Here is an 18,733-nt window from a genome sequence, read left to right as displayed (position 1 = left end):
AGCCTCTAACCCCCTTACAATTCCAATGGCTTTTCAAAGCTTCTCCAATCTCTTATGTTCTGTGCTCTGAGGAGCACTGAACTTCCTTAGGCACCTGCTCCGCTTTGAGCTGGTACTGGCTTGTTTCACTTAGCAGATGCTGTGAGCAAAGCAGACTGACAAACTCAAAACACAACTCTGCAAACAGCAAATATTGCTGCAGCCAGCACTAATTGTGGGCAGGAAAGTGAGTGGGCAGGTCAGTTATCTCAGCTTGATGGACTTGACCTGTATAACTCTTCAGTGGGCTTACTTCCATGTTTGCTTGGCAGTGTTTGTTGCCTGATTTCTGTCCACTGGGTTCCTGTTCAAATCCTTTGTCCCACGGGGGCTGCTCCTTGTGCTCAATCAGGGTGAAAGATCCCTCTTCGAAGGAAAGCCTGAGGTCTGGGTCCTACCATATCCTGCTTACATACTCTTGCTAAGGGCTTTCTTCTACTTAAGCAGAGATTGAGGACTGAAGGAAAACACAGACCGGGCTGTAAAGGGGTTGAGGTAGCTGAAGGCATCACTTTGTGTCCATTGCTCTTTCTGTGCCAGCATATCTGCCCTGCTGAGAAGACATGAGTGAAATGTGCTTGCCTCTGAACCTCCTATCAAAGGTCATAAGCAACCCTAGGGCCTGCAACAAAAGGAGGAATTACAACACATTCTTTTTTTAATGTTGACAAATGATTTGGGCATGATTTCACATAACAGAATTGAACAGATTGAACAGATTGCAAAATCCAGGAAAGGAACACAGCCACAGCGGCTGAGTAAACTGGTGGATTTTGAGATACCAGAATTCCTCCTGGCAAGCACACATGGCTGGCTCAGACAAAAGCTGACATGTACCAAGGATGGTGGACAGGGAGGCTCTGAGCTAGTCTCTAGTGCTCAGGCTTCTTCTGCCTTCAAGGAAAAGCCAGTCCTGAGACTAAGGGGGAGGAAAAAAGGATGGGGGCTGCCCTAAGGAGCACATGTGGACAAGCTGCCCTTTGTTATGGCATCCTGCACTTTGGGAGGAAAACACACTGCAGTGGGCTCAGTGTCCAACAGTGCTAAAATACAAAGAGGTCCATTTGATCCCCTATTGGCTCAGTAGGTTGGGCTGGTGACCCTGTAGGTCTCTCCAGCCCCAGTTTTCTGCGTTTCCAGGTGAGCAGCACCAGCAGAGTGTCACTTTTAGGATCATGCCCTTGTGCCCTGCACTAGCATGGTAAGAACAAGCTTCCTGTGTACTGCTCCCTGGCCCAGGTGACTGACCTGGCAGGATTGTCTTCCATAGCCTGATTCCCAGAGCCCAATGGCCTGTCAAGAGCTGTCCCCTTGGAGTGGTTTGAACAAAAGGAAACAGCTCATAAAACCCATACATAACCCTTCGTTTTTGGATACAATATGAGATATACCCAAAAGTATGTATTCCATCAGCATCTTCATGAGCTGCTAAAACCACATGGGGTAGTGTTCCTTGTCTCCTTCATTACTCATCCTTGATAGCTCCAGGGCATATTTTTTGTTAATGGGCCATTGAGTGTCACTGCATGATAGAATTACATCATCCCGTTGTGAGATGCTCCACCCAAGGGGAGGAACCAAGCATTCCTAACTGCATATAATCTCAGGCTTGTAAAAGTCAGTCAGCCTTATCCACTGAATTCCCAGAGGACAAGAGTTCCGTAACCACCACTGGACCTTCAGAGGAAAACAAACCCTTCTACAGGAACACTGCTTCAACAGAACCACATCTATCACTTCAAGAGGACTGCAGCCACCAGTGAATTGGACTGCTACCACCACCTGGGCTAACAGGTTGTCAGGTTGTATTCTGACTCTGTCAGTGTTTCTGTGTTATTGCATTTATTTTAATTTTCCTATTAAATTGTATTTCTGACTTGGGATCTCCCACTGGTTTGCTTTCAAACAATAACACTCCCTCAACATTCATAATGGGATGAAATTGATGAATCTGGGGAAGTGTGCTCTGTCCAAGTGTGCTTGTGATTAAGCTGCTGTGTAACAACTGCAATGTGCTCACTGAGACCTGCAAACTCAGTGCCCTGATTCGCTCCTCACTTCTGGGGTGCCTTCCTGCTTTGGCCCAGCATACAGGAGGCACAGAGCTCTGTTACTTGTTGTTTGTCTTCCTTGGGACATGGGCAAGAGCCACATCACCCACCCTAGCTCCTGGCTGCCTGCATAGTCCAGTTGCTTTAGAGAGGCTTTGTCCAAATTTTGAGAGGAAAGCCTCTTAGAGGTGCTCTGCCAGCACAAAGCCATCAGTGGGGCATTGCTGCAGCACACACACGTTTTGTGTTTGAACACCGTGCCGTGGTGACACTGAGTGCAGACTTTGCTCTCAGAGGTTTTGTTTTCTATGAGTGGCTGACCCTTGCACTGTGGTGTTTCTTCCTCAGCAGCTGCCCCAGAGCCCTGCAGAGCGAGCAGCGGGTGATGCGCAGTGCGCTCGGAGGATGGGCATGGCAGGTCACCGTGGGACAATGTGGCTTCTTCCCACTGTCCTCCTTTTCCTTCAGATGAGGCAGACAGGTACAGTGTTTGCTTCACCTTGGCTCTGTGCTGCTTTGCCTAATCCATGCAGGGAGCTGTCCATGTTTTTGCTTTGCGGGGCAGGGGATAGGAGTGAACACCCAGTGGCTTTGCCATCTCACCCACCTTGGTTCCCTTTGCCAGCTGCAGGGTAATGATATCCAGGGCTGAGGCACATGGGGAATTCCATTTTGGAATTGTCCATTTTGGAGTGACAATTGTGTCAGTGTAAATTATGGGGTCAGTATGTTGATATATAGTGTTTTCAAAGGCTCAGCACAATTAATGTCCTATTTCTCATATTCTTAGGAGACATGATAATTAAATAACCCTTACTATCCATTTGTAAGCTGCTGAGGGACAAAACGATGTCCACAATATTTAACTGTACAGAGAAGAACAAGAACTCTACCCCATATATCACTGTGATTTTCTAATTCGTCACAAAACCATCACATCTCCACTTAATAAAATAAATTATCCCACCTAGTCTGACCTTGCTCTAAACAGGGGCAGAGCAAGTGGTAAAATTTAGAAATTTTAGAAATTTAGAATTTTAGAAATGTAGAAATTTTAGAAATTCAATAAAGCAGTGAATTCTTGAGTGTCACTTCTCTGGATATCCTACTTCTTGTATGAAACAGTACATTCCAGAGAACATATGTGAGGGGGTAACACATTTTTTGCAGCAGAGCATTAAATGGGAAAGACCATGCCAGAAAAGGAATGAGATGGATGGGAGAAAGAGCTGCTACATGAAACGTGTTTCCAAATGCAGAGTTACCTCCCTGACCTCAATGTCCTCATAAACTGAGTTTATGAGGTATGTGTGGCTGGGGCCCTGGAGTCAGGTCAGCCAGGTGTCTCTAAGAAAGGTTGCAGAACTCAAGATGCCAGCATAGATGTGGGCAGCATGAGGTGAGAGGTAATAACTACAAGCTCAAGCTCATACCTCGATGGATACAGTGAGAAAATTTTGGTTCTTTAAGCAGTACAGAGTAGAAGTTTGGCCTGCTCATGTGACTTTAGCAGGGTTTTGTAAAGTTTGGAGGTTTTATTAGCTTCTGCTTAATAAGCCAGTATCTGTGTCTTGAAATAAACAGCTCCGCAGGCAAAAGACATGCAGAAGGCCTGAGATGACCTTTGAGGAAATAAAAGTTGATGGTTTTCAGCCAGTAGTTGCATTATAGAAATGTCCTGTCTGGTTTTACAGGATTCACTGTAAGTTATGTAGACTCTGACCACTATGTATTACTTAATTTTCCTGTAAAAAAAGGCTTCTGTGCGCATCATAATACAGTGGCCACCAAAAAGAGATTGCAAAACTGAGGATATGTAGATGAATCATTGCAGGTTTGGAATGATTCTGTTTATACTATTTGTTCCATCTGGAATGTGGCAACTCACAGGACATATATTTTAAAAGGAAGGATGAAAGATGGCTTAAGAAAACTAAGAGCACTTCTGTGGCCACTGAAAATGCTTGCACACTTACAGTAATTTGGGTTTTGGTTTGTTTTTGTAGATGGGAACCAATGCAGTTCAAATCCTTGTCACTATGGTGGCCAGTGTAAAGATGGAATTGGTTCCTACACTTGCACGTGCTTGGATGGTTATCAAGGCAAGAACTGTGAATTTGGTAAGTTTCTGCTTTAGAGAACTGTGATGGCAGACTTCCCAGGGAGCTTTGTAGGGAAGCATGTTTTGCATGGAAATCCTTCCTGGGGCTCATTTCTGGGGCGTAGAGCTGCCCCTGTGACAGGGGCTATCATTAGCCCAGAAGTAAGAGCAGGAATGTGAAACTGAATTTCAGTCACAGGACCAAGGGGAGTGATGAGGAGTTGGAGTTTTTCGGGCAGGAGGGAGGAATTGTGTGAAGATTTACACAATTATGTTCTGTGTTAGTGTTTTGTTCATTGTTCCCCTGAGAATTTGTCTCTGCTTTTTGAGCTCACCATGGCATGGCCACAGGTCCCACTCAGACCTGGCAAGGACATTTGGTGTGCTGCATGTGGCTGCTTTGTAAGGCACAAGCTGATGTTCAGCACTCACATGAGTTATTCCTGAAGGGTGCTTCAGGAGCTTGGCAGGTGGGGATACAGATCCTGTTTGAAGAAGGTGTTTTGTTTTGGAGAACTTCCAGATCTTCTGTGAAGTCAGTGTTTATGTCCAGTTTTTCTGCCACCATCTCTTTTATAGTCATCCCAAAGTTCTGCAGAATAAACAACGGGGACTGTGAGCAGTTCTGCAGCGTCCAAAGAGATGGGCGGAAGGATGTGGTGTGCTCCTGTGCAGATGGGTATGTTCTAGCAGAGGACGGCAAACACTGTGTTGCAACAGGTATGAAGCCATGAGATAAAGCAATAGCAGTGCTTGGTGAGACTTGCTTCACTGTTAAGAGATGTCTTGGTTTGCAGTTGAGGAATGTCTTTTGAACCACCAGTATCCTACATGACATAGATCCAACAGTGAGGCTTAGAGATTTGTATTTCCAAACCTTCCATTTGTGAGGTGCTGTGGTGGAGTGGATCAAAATGTACATGATTTTGACCCCTTTGCAAGGTGCCTCTCAGTGAGGCATGTCAGAGTAAATTCTGCTGGTAACAAGATAACAAAAAATCTTAGAATCACAGACTATCCTGTTTTGAAAGGAATCTTCAATGATCATCAATATCCAACTCCTGGATTGTTACTAGACTTCCCCAAGAATAACTCCATGTGCATGAAATTGTTGTGCACACATTTCTTGAATTCTGTCAGGCTTGGGGCCTCGACCACTTCCCTGGGGAACCACCCTCTGGGTGAAGAACCTTTTTCTACTATCCAACCTAAACCTCCCCTGACATAGCTTCCTGCCATTCTCTCAGATTTCTTCATGGAAAGGGCTGTCCAGTACTGGAATGCACTGCCCAGGGAAGTGGTGGGGACACCATCCCTGGAGATTTTCAAGAAACAACTGAATGTGGCATGTAAAGCTACAGGCCAATTAAAAAGGTGGTGATCTGTCAAAGGTTGAATTCTAAGATCTTGGAGATCTTTTCCAACCTAAAGGATTCTGTGATTCCATGTCCTGGTCATCACAGAGAAGAGATCAGTGTCTGCCCCTCCTCTTCCCCTCAGGAGAAATCTGTAGACCACAATGAGGCCTCCCCTCAGTCTCCTCTTCTCCAGGCTGAACAGACCAAGTGACCTCAGCCACTCCTCCTACTTCCCCTCAAGGCCCTTCACCGTCTTTGTTGCCCTCATTTGGACAATCTCTAACAGCTTTATATATTTCTGATATTTATATGTCAAAAACTGTACACAGGACACAAGGTGAGGACATGCTGAGAAAACTGATCACAGTAGAATCTTTGCTTAAACACTTACAGGCCATACAAAAGAGCAGCTTGCAAAAATTTACACTTAAATTGCAGTTAACCTTATCAACTTGCAACTGAAGAGATAGTGTTAATCATAATTATCCAATGTACATATGTACAATTTTATTGTATTTCAAAATACCACGGGGGGCGGGGTAAGTCAACCAATTAGATATCATGTCAGGTTTTATATATTTCATAGCTAATAACAAATTGCTATGATTAGCCATATTATTCCTAAAATAAAGCACTTCACCCAGTCTCCAAATTAAGTATATTGTATTAAGAGGAACTACATTTATCTATCAATGTAAATAATTGAAGATGATGTATTAAATTTGTTAAAACCAAATTTAAGATGGTGTAGTAAATTTTAAATACTTTCAAAACATGATTGTGAGATGGAAGCTGAAGAGAAAATAGAACTCATTTTTCAAACCATATGGTCTTTCTTCCTTGATTCCATGGGCCAAGTCTTTCATATTGTCTGGAAAATGAGGAAACAACACTATATATTGTGAGATGGTATTTCCAAGGAGATTCTTCTTGTGTTGGTGTTTCTCTCCATCTTTAATTTCAGCATTCTTCTCTTTACAGTAAAATACCCTTGCGGAAAAGTTTTTGTGGCAAGGAAAAAAAGGTCTGTTCTTTCACCCACTGACCAAATCAGTGGAATGAGTGATCAAGACCCTCCTGCATATGAAATGACCACAGAGGAGAACTTTGTAATTACCACAGAAAGCCCAACACCTCCACCTGACAACAGAACAAGCGGCAAGAATCCATATGTCAATACCAGGATAGTTGGTGGGGATGAGTGTCTTCCTGGCCAATGCCCATGGCAGGTGAATGGAGGGGGCTTTGCCCTGCATGTGGGCAGAGCGTGTCTGAGGGAAGGCAAGCAGAGCCTCCTTCCAGCTGGGAGCCTTCTGAACATGGCCCGTGTCACGTGCCAGCGGCAGTGAGATGTAGCTGAGCTGTGTGACCCTGGGCACTTGGATGTGCTGTTCTGCAAAGTGCAGCCTCAGGGGGCCAAAACAAAAGGCTGTGTGTCATTTTAGATGGAACTGCCTACCCTGTCCCCAGAGAGGACTTTGGGTCATGCTGTTCTCCCAGGCCATTTTTGCAGGTTACATTTTTGTTCTCTCTGAGACCATCACCCCAGGCAGGACATCCAAGTGCATGCCAGATAAAGCCAGCATTTTTGTTCACAAATACACCCTCATGTCTCAATTTCACCCTTGAGTTTGGGCAAGCCAAAATGAATTCCTGTATTTGGACATTGTTTGGGGGGTAAGTCCAAGGGATGTGGTGATCAGGAATCTGCACTCTGCCTGCTCAGTCAGTCAATGCCTGAGGGGCGTTACTCAGCCCTGGCAGTGAGGTAATGTGGAAGGCAAATGTTTTAACTTCACATGAAGACAATCAGGACTCTGTAGCAGTAGAAGTCAATCTGTAGCTTCTGAACATGGGAATGCAATGCTAGGAGAGATGCGGAGGGCCGCATACCTGTTGCAGTGAGAGGCATCTCTGTAGTGTGCAAAGAAATCAGTTAGCGCTTTATAGCTCGTCGACATTAAGCTGCACTTCTTCCTGTGCACTTTTTTTATTTCACAGGCTGTTCTGTTAAATGAGGAAGGAGAAGAGTTTTGTGGTGGAACTATTCTGAATGAAAATTTCGTACTTACTGCAGCTCATTGCATAAACCAATCCAAAGAAATCCAAGTTGTTGTTGGTGAGTATTTCTTTTACTCCTCTGAGCTGAGTGTAGCTGTTGGGCCGAACTTTCTGTGCCTTAAATCTCCTATGAGATGTACTCATGATTCATTAAGGTTTGTTACCTTTTGGCTGCTTTTTATAATTTTTTGTCATTCTGACTATCCTTCTTTGTAACAACAGGTGCCTCTCTTGCTTCTCTGCCAGCTAGCTGGAAGTGATTTCAGTTAAATATTCTAAAAATATTGGTTATCAATGTGTTCAGCAGAGCAGTGCTTCTGCAGGAAGCCCATCATTCCTGGCACTTCAGAAGCATCCAGAGTTGTTCTTGCAAGAACTCTCAGAAAAGCTCTGACTCATTGAATAGAACAGACAAGAACAAACTCAGATTTCCCATGGCTTCCCTTTGAGCCAGGACACAGAATCAGCACAGCTTCATCTTTGCACTGTTGTAGTCCAGACCCTGTTCTCTTCTCTAAGCCAGGCTCAAGCTCCTGGGAGTGCTTCTACACAAAATTGCATTAGTTTAGCTGAATCAGCTTATGCCTTTGTGTAAACTGGTACATAAAAAATCTCCATAGACCAAATCTCAGGACCAAAGCCAATCCAGTTGCTGCTAAGAAATGTTGCCATACCTGTTTACAGTTTCCTTGTGTGGTCTAATGTCCTGGGCAAAGTACACAGAATGAATATACTGCTCTCTTCCTCTGTCAAGGTTTTTCTGAAATTCTTGTACTTTCTCTACATTGATGACCCTTTTAATGCTCTTGTGCAGGTGAGGTGGACAGAGAGAAGAAGGAACAGTCTGAATCAATGCACACAGTGGACAAAATATACGTTCACTCCAAATTTATTGCTGAGACTTACGATAATGACATCGCCTTGCTAAAACTGAAGGAACCTATCAGATTTTCAGAGTACGTCATCCCAGCATGTCTCCCCACAGCAGACTTTGCTAATGAAGTTCTGATGAAGCAGAAATCTGGGAGGGTTAGTGGCTTTGGCCGGGAATATGATGGTGGACAACTCCCAAAGAAACTGAAGGTGCTTGAACTCCCCTATGTTAATAGGAGCACTTGTGTGCAATCCACTTACTTTGTGGTAACTGAGAACATGTTCTGTGCTGGTTATGACACAGAGGAAAAAGATGCTTGCCAAGGAGACAGTGGTGGCCCTCATGTGACCAGATACAAGGATACTTATTTTGTTACTGGAATTGTTAGCTGGGGTGAAGGATGTGCAAGGAAAGGCAAATATGGGGTCTACACCAAACTGTCCCGGTTCCTGCGCTGGGTAAGGACAGTCATGAGTTTGTAGTGGTGCTATGTCCCTTGATCCTCCTTGTTACCTGCCAAGGTGCAGGATTGGAAATGGAAACCTTCTGTTCCTGCTCATGTGCTAAGTTCATTTTGACATCTCCTTAAAGTTATGGTCTGCTTCCATTTGTATTATTCCTGGCTTTAAAGCACACCTCTGTGGACTGTGGGGGTCTTTGGAATTGGTTGAATGAGGGAATTCCCCAGTCAAAAAGGCTGCTGACTGGGGATTTTGGCTTCTTTTATCAGTGGTCATTGTGGTTCCTATCTGTTGTCACGTGTGGTCCTACCAGAGGCCGCTAAACATGTTCTGAAGAGTCACTAGCCATGATGAAAGCGGGAAGGATGGGAGTCACTAAATCCTCCTTTTGCAGCCATCTGGCTCAGCAGGGAGTTTATCCATACTGGAGTTGTTTAGCTTCTACCTTGAGATATGTTCAGAAGATTAACAGAACAGGACATCTTGCATGCCTAAATAACGAGGGGTTTTGATTTATAAGGATTGTACTTCACTATAGATTAATTAGTACACTCTGCTCATCAGAAAATATATATATGTGCACATTCAGCGTTTTCTGTATCTTGTTCTGGATTGTGCATGGCTGAGGATTGGAAAACTGCTTGTATGTGTATTGTTCTAGATGTTTCAGTTAGGTGCAATATTGATGTACACCAGCATTTGAAATAAAACATTCTTTCTTTTTTTGTTCTTGTTTATTGTAATTTTAACAAGCCCTGCCCCAAAAGCCTCTATCCATTATGTGGTCTGCCCCCTAAGAATCCTGATGGCTTTTTCAAAGCTTCTCCAATCTCTTATGTGCTCTGGAACACTGAATTTCCTTAGGCACCGACTCCATCTCTTTTAGGCTTTGAGCCGGTCCTGGCTCATTTCACATAGCAGAGGCTGTGAGCAAAGCAGATTGACAAACCCAAAATACACCTCTACAAACAGCAAGTATTGCTGCAGCCAGCACTAACTGCAGGCAGGAAAGTGATTTCACATAGCAAAATTTGAGCCGATTGCAAAATCAGGAAAGGGACACAGCACAGCTGCTGAGTAAACTGGTGGATTTTGAGATACCAGAATTCCTCCTGGCAAGCACACATGGCTGGCTCAGACAAAAGCTGACATGTACCAAGGATGGTGGACAGGGAGGCTCTGAGCTAGTCTCTAGTGCTCAGGCTTCTTCTGCCTTCAAGGAAAAGCCAGTCCTGAGACTAAGGGGGAGGAAAAAAAGGATGGTGAGTAAGCCCTGTGACTAGAGAAGCCCTGCAGTAGATATTCCCAGGAGGGCTGTGAAGTCTCTGGTGCTGGTTGAATTCCAGAGTGGGAGATGTAAAGAGATGCCAGGTGTGCAGCATGATGGGGGCTGCCCTAAGGAGCACATGTGGACAAGCTGCCCTTTGTTATGGCATCCTGCACTTTGGGAGGAAAACACACTGCAGTGGGCTCAGTGTCCAACAGTGCTAAAATACAAAGAGGTCCATTTGATCCCCTATTGGCTCAGTAGGTTGGGCTGGTGACCCTGTAGGTCTCTCCAGCCCCAGTTTTCTGCGTTTCCAGGTGAGCAGCACCAGCAGAGTGTCACTTTTAGGATCATGCCCTTGTGCCCTGCACTAGCATGGTAAGAACAAGCTTCCTGTGTACTGCTCCCTGGCCCAGGTGACTGACCTGGCAGGATTGTCTTCCATAGCCTGATTCCCAGAGCCCAATGGCCTGTCAAGAGCTGTCCCCTTGGAGTGGTTTGAACAAAAGGAAACAGCTCATAAAACCCATAATCACCCCCAACATTCATAAAGGGATGGGATTTGATGAGTCTGGGGAAGTGTGCTCTGTCCAAGTATGCTTGTGATTAAGCTGTTGCAACAGCCTCCAAACTCAGTGCCCTGATTCGCTCCTCACTTCTGGGGTGCCTTCCTGCTTTGGCCCAGCATACAGGAGGCACAGAGCTCTGTTACTTGTTGTTTGCCTTCCTTGGGACATGGGCAAGAGCCACATCACCCACCCTAGCTCCTGGCTGCCTGCATAGTCCAGTTGCTTTAGAGAGGCTTTGTCCAAATTTCGAGAGGAAAGCCTCTTAGAGGTGCTCTGCCATCAGTGGGGCATTGCTGCAGCACACACACGTTTTGTGTTTGAACACCGTGCCGTGGTGACACTGAGTGCAGACTTTGCTCTCAGAGGTTTTGTTTTCTATGAGTGGCTGACCCTTGCACTGTGGTGTTTCTTCCTCAGCAGCTGCCCCAGAGCCCTGCAGAGCGAGCAGCGGGTGATGCGCAGTGCGCTCGGAGGATGGGCATGGCAGGTCACCGTGGGACAATGTGGCTTCTTCCCACTGTCCTCCTTTTCCTTCAGATGAGGCAGACAGGTACAGTGTTTGCTTCACCTTGGCTCTGTGCTGCTTTGCCTAATCCATGCAGGGAGCTGTCCATGTTTTTGCTTTGCGGGGCAGGGGATAGGAGTGAACACCCAGTGGCTTTGCCATCTCACCCACCTTGGTTCCCTTTGCCAGCTGCAGGGTAATGATATCCAGGGCTGAGGCACATGGGGAATTCCATTTTGGAATTGTCCATTTTGGAGTGACAATTGTGTCAGTGTAAATTATGGGGTCAGTATGTTGATATGTAGTGTTTTCAAAGGCTCAGCACAATTAATGGGCTATTTTTCATGTTCTCAAGAAATGTGATAATTAAATAATCTTTGCTAAGTAATGATAAGCTACTGAGGGCCATAACAAACCCCACAATGTTTAACAGTGTAGAGGTGAATGAGATCCCTGCCCCAGCACCCACTGTAGTTTTTTACATCTCCACTTGATAAATCATCCTGCCTCCCCTTCAGGATGGACCCTGAGATCTTCTCTCAGTGTAAATTTATGAATAACATTGTGGACATGATGTGTGCCTTATGTTTTAATTTTGCTGTTGTCTCTGACTACACAAACACCTGAGTCATCACCATTACAAGAGCTATGAGTTAGAGGTGTAGTTTGACATCCCAGAGATGAGACAGGAGAGGTACTTAGTGGGACCCAGGGTGCCCTGACAGTCTTCAGAATGTTTCAAGGAAGATCTCGTATAAAATATCAAAAGCAATTTTGAGTGCACTTATGTGCATTTAGTGTTAAAATATAGACTGGAAGTTGCTGACAAAACAAAGATGGAAGGTAACTTCTATAAAATTAACTGTAAAAATGACAGAGCTCATTAATGAAGTAAAGAAAAAGAACAAGATAATAAAATTAATGTATTTTTAAAAGAAAGGCTAATTCTAAAATCCCCACAAACCCCCAAAGTGTTTAAGGCATATGTCAAAACTATCCCAAGGTCAGGAAAGTACAAGACAATTGATTACAACTGTGAGACCTTTTGTGACCTGACCTCCAAAAATGAGTGTTAAAGTGCCTAGCTCTGTATAAAAGAATTGTAAACATCCTGACATAAAACCAGAAAAGCTGAGAAGTAAATGCAATAAGATAATTGTGATATGAAAATCTAATTATTTGAATAATGGAAGAAAGAACATGAGTGTTGGTCTGTGCCCAATGGAGAAGAAAGTCTTTCTTCCTTAAGGTACCAAATAACTTGTACCCCACATGGAGGAAAGGAACTGCTGAACTGCACTATTCAGGAAAAAAATCACATCAAATTTGTCCAAGGGGAAAAACTCACATCACTTTTCCCCAAAGACAGGATGATAGGCTGTGTGGCTGCAAAAGATGAAGTAAACCTCAGGTCTCTCCTTCAAGGGAGGCTTCTAACATAATTTTATCTGACACTTATTGCAACAGAAAGAGAAACAGCTGTAAGTTTGGTGCCAATCTGGTCAAGAAACTGTGCTACTTGATTGAAAGACTATATGGAGTGCAAATCTCCACACCTCTGAAGACCTCTGCCACAGTAACTTGCAAGACAAAAGAGAGTTTTCTCACTGCTTTTTTACCTCATTCCAGACTGGAAGGATTACCATAAATTGAGATGAGCATTTAGGCAGTCTTGGGAAACTGAAACACCAGTCCAACGTAAATAGAAGGCAATTATGTAAACATAAAACCAAAATTTCACCTTTAGTCCCACAACATGCAACCACAGAGATTTGTAAAATGTGTAATAAAAGCAAGACTTTGTTTTCATGAGGATGAGCAGTTAAGACAAGAAGTAATGAGATCTCACCACTCTAAGGGCTACTCAGATTAGATATTAGGAAACACTTTTTAAACATTTTAAGGCTAATTAAGGAGTGCATTAAGCTGTGTGGGTGAGCTGTGGAATCTCATTAGGAAACGGCAGGAGCAGGTTAGACAACATCTTTAGGAGCAGTTTACCTGCTCTTGCACTGTTAGAGCCAGGAAGAGCTCTCTCACTCTGCCTATGAACTTGCAATACCAGTACTGAGCTAAGGTAGCACAAGCCATATACAGATGGAAAAGGAATATTGCAAGGATACAGCAAGAACCCAATACCTCATTTGTTTCTGATGCTTTAGTTGTTGTTTTTTGCCTCTTACCCACACCCACGTTCATTTTTGCCTTAATACAATGGCTGTTCTGGCAAGCACAGATTGCTCCTTGAATTGCCCTCTGAGAGCTGTTAGTTCAGCTGGGAAACACAGCAGAAGATGTGGAGTAATAGTGCTCCACCTAATGCTGACAGCTTACCAATTTTTAAATAACAATACAACTGTTGTTATTATGAAGGCCTTTTGCAGGAATTGTTCTGTAGGTCTTAAAGTGGTGGGGTGTTTGACTAATGTTTGCAAGCCAGATTTATAAGTTGCTTATGCTTTTGTGAAGTCACCACGAACCTGTAACCTGCCTACACTTTTGTCTCCCTTGCAGTCAGTCATACCAAGTGATGCAAGGTCAACTTGAGAACTGTGAGCAGCTCTGAAAAACTGAAGATGGTGGAATCATAAGTGCTGCTGGCTATGCCCTGGGCAATGACAAAACCTGTGTTTCTGTAGGTACAAAGTACATTTATAGTTCATTCTATGGGACACATCCCATCTGTACCTCATTTAGGAAGTGCTGCTGTGTTGCAGTGCCACTGTAGCATAAAGAATAATGTTAATTGTTCAGGCCTTTCACATGACTTACTTGAGCTGTTGATAACAAATTTAGTAAGACCTTAGCCAGAGGACATAATTTAAGTAACATCAAATTATGCAGCTGTGAGGGATGTATGGCAGCAAAAACAGCTCAAGAAAGTATTCTGTGCAATAGGGTGTGTTGTCTCGGGGCACTGCAAAATCCATGTCCCAGCAGGGGGAAAAACCATACCAGACACTGGTGATTACAGCAAGGTTCAGATTCCTCTTCTCCCAAAGACTGAAACAGGCCTTTCATGCTATGGAGCATTTTGTTAGAAAGTAACAGGTTAGATTTTTGATTAATAAAAAGTTTGTGTCTAGTTTCAAGGCCTCTGGGACATGCTAAACACCTACAGATCTAAATAGGTAGAAATCCAAGAAATTTCTCCCTTTACAGTATACTGTTCACAAAGACGCATTATCATTTCAGAAGTAGTAACATCATGTGATTGAGTTATATTTCACTTGTTTCTCCTCAAATACCACCTGTTCCATCTGAAAAAAATACAATCTGTCTCTTTTCTTCTAACAACAGGTTTTCTGCAGTTTTCATGTGGCAACCTAAATAGATTAATAACTACTGACACTGGATTTAGTTCCATCATTTTTGCCTTCATTCAAATTGAATATTAACAATTACTAGTCTTAGCCTATTTTTCTGTCTCATATAATACCCTTTGTAATTTAAAGCCAAATTACTATTATGATTTCAAGCATAGAATACTTGACTTTATTTTTCAATAAAAAATATTTATTAACAGCAGGTACATAATTATACCAATAATGGAAGATATTTAACTTTCAAATACTTTGAAATGCTGACCTCTCTAGCCTACTTGCTCAAAATGGGTAAATTTTAAAAGACATTAAAAAAATTTCATTTTTCAGACATTCCAATCTTTTTGCATGTGCAAAGTTTTTGTTAATATCTTGAAAAATCTAGCAGAGCCAAGCCTGACAAGGACACCTGCACATCTAATTAAATTGTAAAACACTGCTGTCAAGGAGCTTTCCTTCAAATGAATGTTAAGCAAGTTTTCTTTTGTTTTCATTAATTTCATGAAGGGTTGATTCCCTTAAAGTGACCTGTTTCCCTGCAAACCATTTTCCTCCACTGTAGGTATCTATCTGTAACTCTAAAGGCTCCTTCTGACTGAAAAACCCGTGTTCCAGCACGTTGGAATAATTGTGGTGAAAACCAACTCAAGATGCAATGGAAACTAGCTGTACTTTCCTGACCATAAAACTATTCCTTATACCAAGGGCTCTGTCAAACAAGCTCTGCTGAGTGGCACTTCAGGGACAGAAATTGCTTCCAACAGCATCTGCTGCCTGCTCTACAGGGCTCCTTGTGTGTCACTCAGCTTGGTACCTCAGGGACAGCTCAGGCACCATCCCCAGCAGAGATGGAATATCATAGTCCTCAATTTCTGATGTATTGGCTTAACTCAGGTATTTCTGAGCTCAAGTGGAGGCTGGTAACACCAGCTGAGCATTCCCAGAGTGTGTTCAGCGTTATGGACAGGAACTCTTTGCTGTCAGCAGGCAACACATGCTCCAGAGTCCCAGTACCACCACACAAGAAGCATTTTCATTATGCCTTTGCAGTCCAGTTCCTACATAAGGCTCAGGAATCATGAACTACATGGCTGAAAGTCGCAGGAATCACAGCAAACCCAGATGCCCATCCTGAAAATGAGGGAGCCACTGAGGCCTTAAGCAGACAGTTGGAGGTCACCAGGGAGGCTGGCCTTCACCCAGCATGTCCCCATGGCACGCAAGGGGCCTGCACAGGCAGCCATTTTCTCCTCATTGTGCTCATCAGGCCCTGGGCCCAAGAGGGCCTGGCTTTACTGGTGTCAGAATTTTGGGTGGCTTATTCCACTCTCCTGACTACTGTGCTTCTGCCCTGAATTATCCTGTGTCCCCGCTTCAGCATCAAGCAAGTGCTGAGAAGGGCAGCCCAGGGCAGAAGTGGCTGCAGGAATGGCATTGTTAGTTTGCAATGCTCCTCATTACATCCTTTACTACAAAAATAAGAAACTGTCCCATTGTCACAACATTGCAAAGGTTCCATAGCGTTGTTTCCTTATTGCAAGAGTTCCATACCTCCTTGATGTTTCTTGTAGGCAGCTCCTCTAGGCACTGACTCTTCCTTCTCCTCACAGCAGCCACCTAACTCCAGTTCCCCTCAACCACCCAATCCACTCTTTTATAACACTCTTCTTATTGGCTACAGCTGTGGCCTGTTAACATCAGGCCTGCTCCTAATCTTTAATAATTAGCCCAGCTGCAACTCTCTAGGGATAAGATTACTTTCTATACTCACTTATTTTCTTATATTCTATCCCCCTACACTGTCCCATGTTTTATTCTCCATATGTGAGACACAGAATTCTAGCAGAGTTTTTCTTACCCTCTTGTTGTTCCTCACTGCCTCATTTTGTCTCTTGACTAACAGTGAAATACATGGCCAAATTTATAGAATAGACAGTTTCTTTAAACTTGGCTTGACCTAGTGTATTTTGTATATGTTAGAAGCCAAGTATAAACTAGCAAGGGATGTGGGCAGGTAAGGCTGAGCTGATGTAGTTAAATTGGTGTAATATTACAACTTAATGCAATTTCGTGTGTTGGCCAAACACTGAAGAATTCCAGATGCCTCATTCAGATATTAGCAATGACTGTTTCAACAGCACGTAGATATTTTTCTGGGACTGTTCCATACTTGAAACCTCAAATATTATATTTATTATTGTTGTTTATTAAAAAGTAGTTTACCACAAATTCTAGGCACTGAAAAATGGTGTTCTGAGTCATAAAATTTGTACTCAACCTACCAGAGTAAAGCAAGAATTGTAATTGCCTTAACTCCAACTGCCTGAACATTTAATTCCCAAAGAGTCTTCACACAAACTGAGGAAGACCAAATATATATGTGAATTTGTAGATTTTTGTGTGCAGAATGTTGAAGTTTTAAAAGACAATAAGTATCTATTTTCTATTTAAGTCTGAATATATTGCTCTAGAAATGAGACAAAATTCTTCTGTCATGAGGCTTGTCTATCATGAGTGCCATAGGAGTACTGTAATGAAGCCCAAAACATTTTATCAAAGTTTTCATTGAAAGCATTATTCTGATTGAAAAGTTCTGATTTTCTAGTTGCTTGGCATTTTGTCAGCCCTCTAAAACCTCTCCAAAATGGGTATAATTTGCTACAGCTTCAGGATTCAGGACTGGTCCATTTTATTTGCATACAGGACATTACCTATATAGAGTGCAAGGAACTTTGGTCCCTTCTATGATTGATTTTCCTTAGACTTGTTGGTATTGTCCTATTAGCAACTGTTTTCATTATCTGACACAGGGATGGCAGACAAGGAAAGGTAAGAGCCAATGCACAGAGTGGATGAAATGTATGGCCATGCTGAATTGGATACAGAAACTTTCAGCAGCAACAGCTGCAGCACACTCTCTCTCAAATTGGAGAAACCTGTCACATTTTCTGAGGATGTTGTCCCAGAAGATTCTGCTAGATATATTCTTGTGGAAGAGGTTTTACACTGACTTCTGTGAGCCAGAAAGAAGTTTGATAAGAGGATCCATGTTTACCCCTGAAAGAATTTTCTACCAAGGCGGTTGACATAAAAACCAAGAAAGAAGGATAAATAAGAGAAATCTGCAACTGCCTGTTCCAATAAACACTTTGTTTGTCTTTACTGAGCAACGAGAAAAGTGTAAACTTATGAGTCTTGTAAGAATGTATAAAAAGCATGCATGTTCTAATAAAACTGGGTTTGAAGCCTTTTGAAAATTGAATGTTGCTTGGTATTGTGACAGTCTCAACTATGACATATTCTGATGAATTAATTGGAATTGTCAGTGGCTTTGAAAACATGTATACAGAAAAAAATCCTAGAAAATGCAAAACCCACTCATGTATGCAGAAAAGTCTAATTAACTTTCCATGTCACAGAGTGAAATGAGTTGTTAGATGAATTTCCTTGAATTGGAAAGGCTTGCTTGCTGTCACCAAAATCACTGCTGTTCTGATAGCTTCTTGCTTTCTTCCTGAGATATTTTCTTCACCACCATTATTGATATAATGATTTTGGGTATCATAACATGAATGCATTGCATACCGCAGAAATTACAATATTGTTATAGGTATAATATAAACATATGATTTATATGAATTATTATTTAATCATTCACAACTGAAAAAATTTTAAATATGCCAGAATAATTAATATTTCAAGATTAATAAAAGCCTAACTCTTATCATCTGAACCTGACATCCTCTGTCTGTCTTATTTCAATCCAGAGAAAAGATTATTTGTTTTGCAGCCAGTTCATTGGTATGTATAAATTGTGAAGCATATATTGAGATATTTGAATCCCTACAGAAAAAGTACTCTGTGTTGAACTTCAAAAGGTGTGTCAGTATGTATTTTGGAAGAGAGAAGAAAAATGTTATAAATTGGATGGTGGCATAAAGTGTGCAATATTTTTCTCATTCCCTACCTTCACCATATCCAGTTTTCAAGTGTGAAAGTCACTATTTGGGGATGGTTTTTATAATGGAATTTGTTGATCAGTTTAAAAGGAAGAGAGTAGTCAACTTTGTTCTGCAATGATCACTGTCTGGTTTCCTTATAAAACCTCAAAAACCCACTCTGGA

General features: G+C 42.6%; 1 protein-coding gene and 1 long non-coding RNA gene across 5 annotated transcripts; both read left to right on the top strand.

Moving 5' to 3' along the window:
- The first annotated feature begins 1,631 nt into the window (after positions 1-1,631).
- Positions 1,632-9,670, top strand: LOC141728258 (coagulation factor X-like). Of its 4 annotated transcripts, none has more exons than XM_074535946.1 (7): positions 1,632-1,833; positions 2,442-2,571; positions 4,097-4,210; positions 4,771-4,911; positions 6,531-6,778; positions 7,551-7,668; positions 8,425-9,670. In XM_074535946.1, exons 2-7 carry the CDS (start codon positions 2,496-2,498, stop codon positions 8,964-8,966), a joined length of 1,239 nt encoding a protein of 412 aa, XP_074392047.1. In that variant the 5' UTR covers positions 1,632-1,833; positions 2,442-2,495; the 3' UTR covers positions 8,967-9,670. The 4 variants fall into 4 exon arrangements, with proteins under 4 accessions (XP_074392047.1, XP_074392046.1, XP_074392045.1 ...); XM_074535945.1 differs by having other exon boundaries at positions 1,633-1,833; positions 2,439-2,571; XM_074535944.1 differs by having other exon boundaries at positions 1,633-1,841.
- A 1,460-nt stretch (positions 9,671-11,130) lies between these two features.
- Positions 11,131-18,733, top strand: LOC141728259 (uncharacterized). The gene is made up of 3 exons (XR_012579135.1): positions 11,131-11,331; positions 13,801-13,921; positions 17,420-18,733. It is a non-coding gene; the product is annotated as an uncharacterized LOC141728259 (long non-coding RNA).

This window comes from Zonotrichia albicollis, chromosome 2 (genome assembly GCF_047830755.1).
Source record: "Zonotrichia albicollis isolate bZonAlb1 chromosome 2, bZonAlb1.hap1, whole genome shotgun sequence".
NCBI lineage: Eukaryota > Metazoa > Chordata > Aves > Passeriformes > Passerellidae > Zonotrichia > Zonotrichia albicollis.
Note: the sequence above shows the minus strand (reverse complement) of the source record. Positions and strands in the feature narration are given on the sequence as shown.

What these genes read in the sequence shown, in the direction of transcription:
- LOC141728258 (XM_074535946.1), top strand. Translation starts at nt 2,496, where the DNA reads ATGGGCATGGCAGGTCACCGTGGGACAATGTGGCTTCTTCCCACTGTC. An exon ending in CAAACACTGTGTTGCAACAG is followed by an intron (nt 4,912 to 6,530) that starts GTATGAAGCCAT and finishes TTCTCTTTACAG; the next exon opens with TAAAATACCCTTGCGGAAAA. An exon ending in CTGGCCAATGCCCATGGCAG is followed by an intron (nt 6,779 to 7,550) that starts GTGAATGGAGGG and finishes TTTATTTCACAG; the next exon opens with GCTGTTCTGTTAAATGAGGA.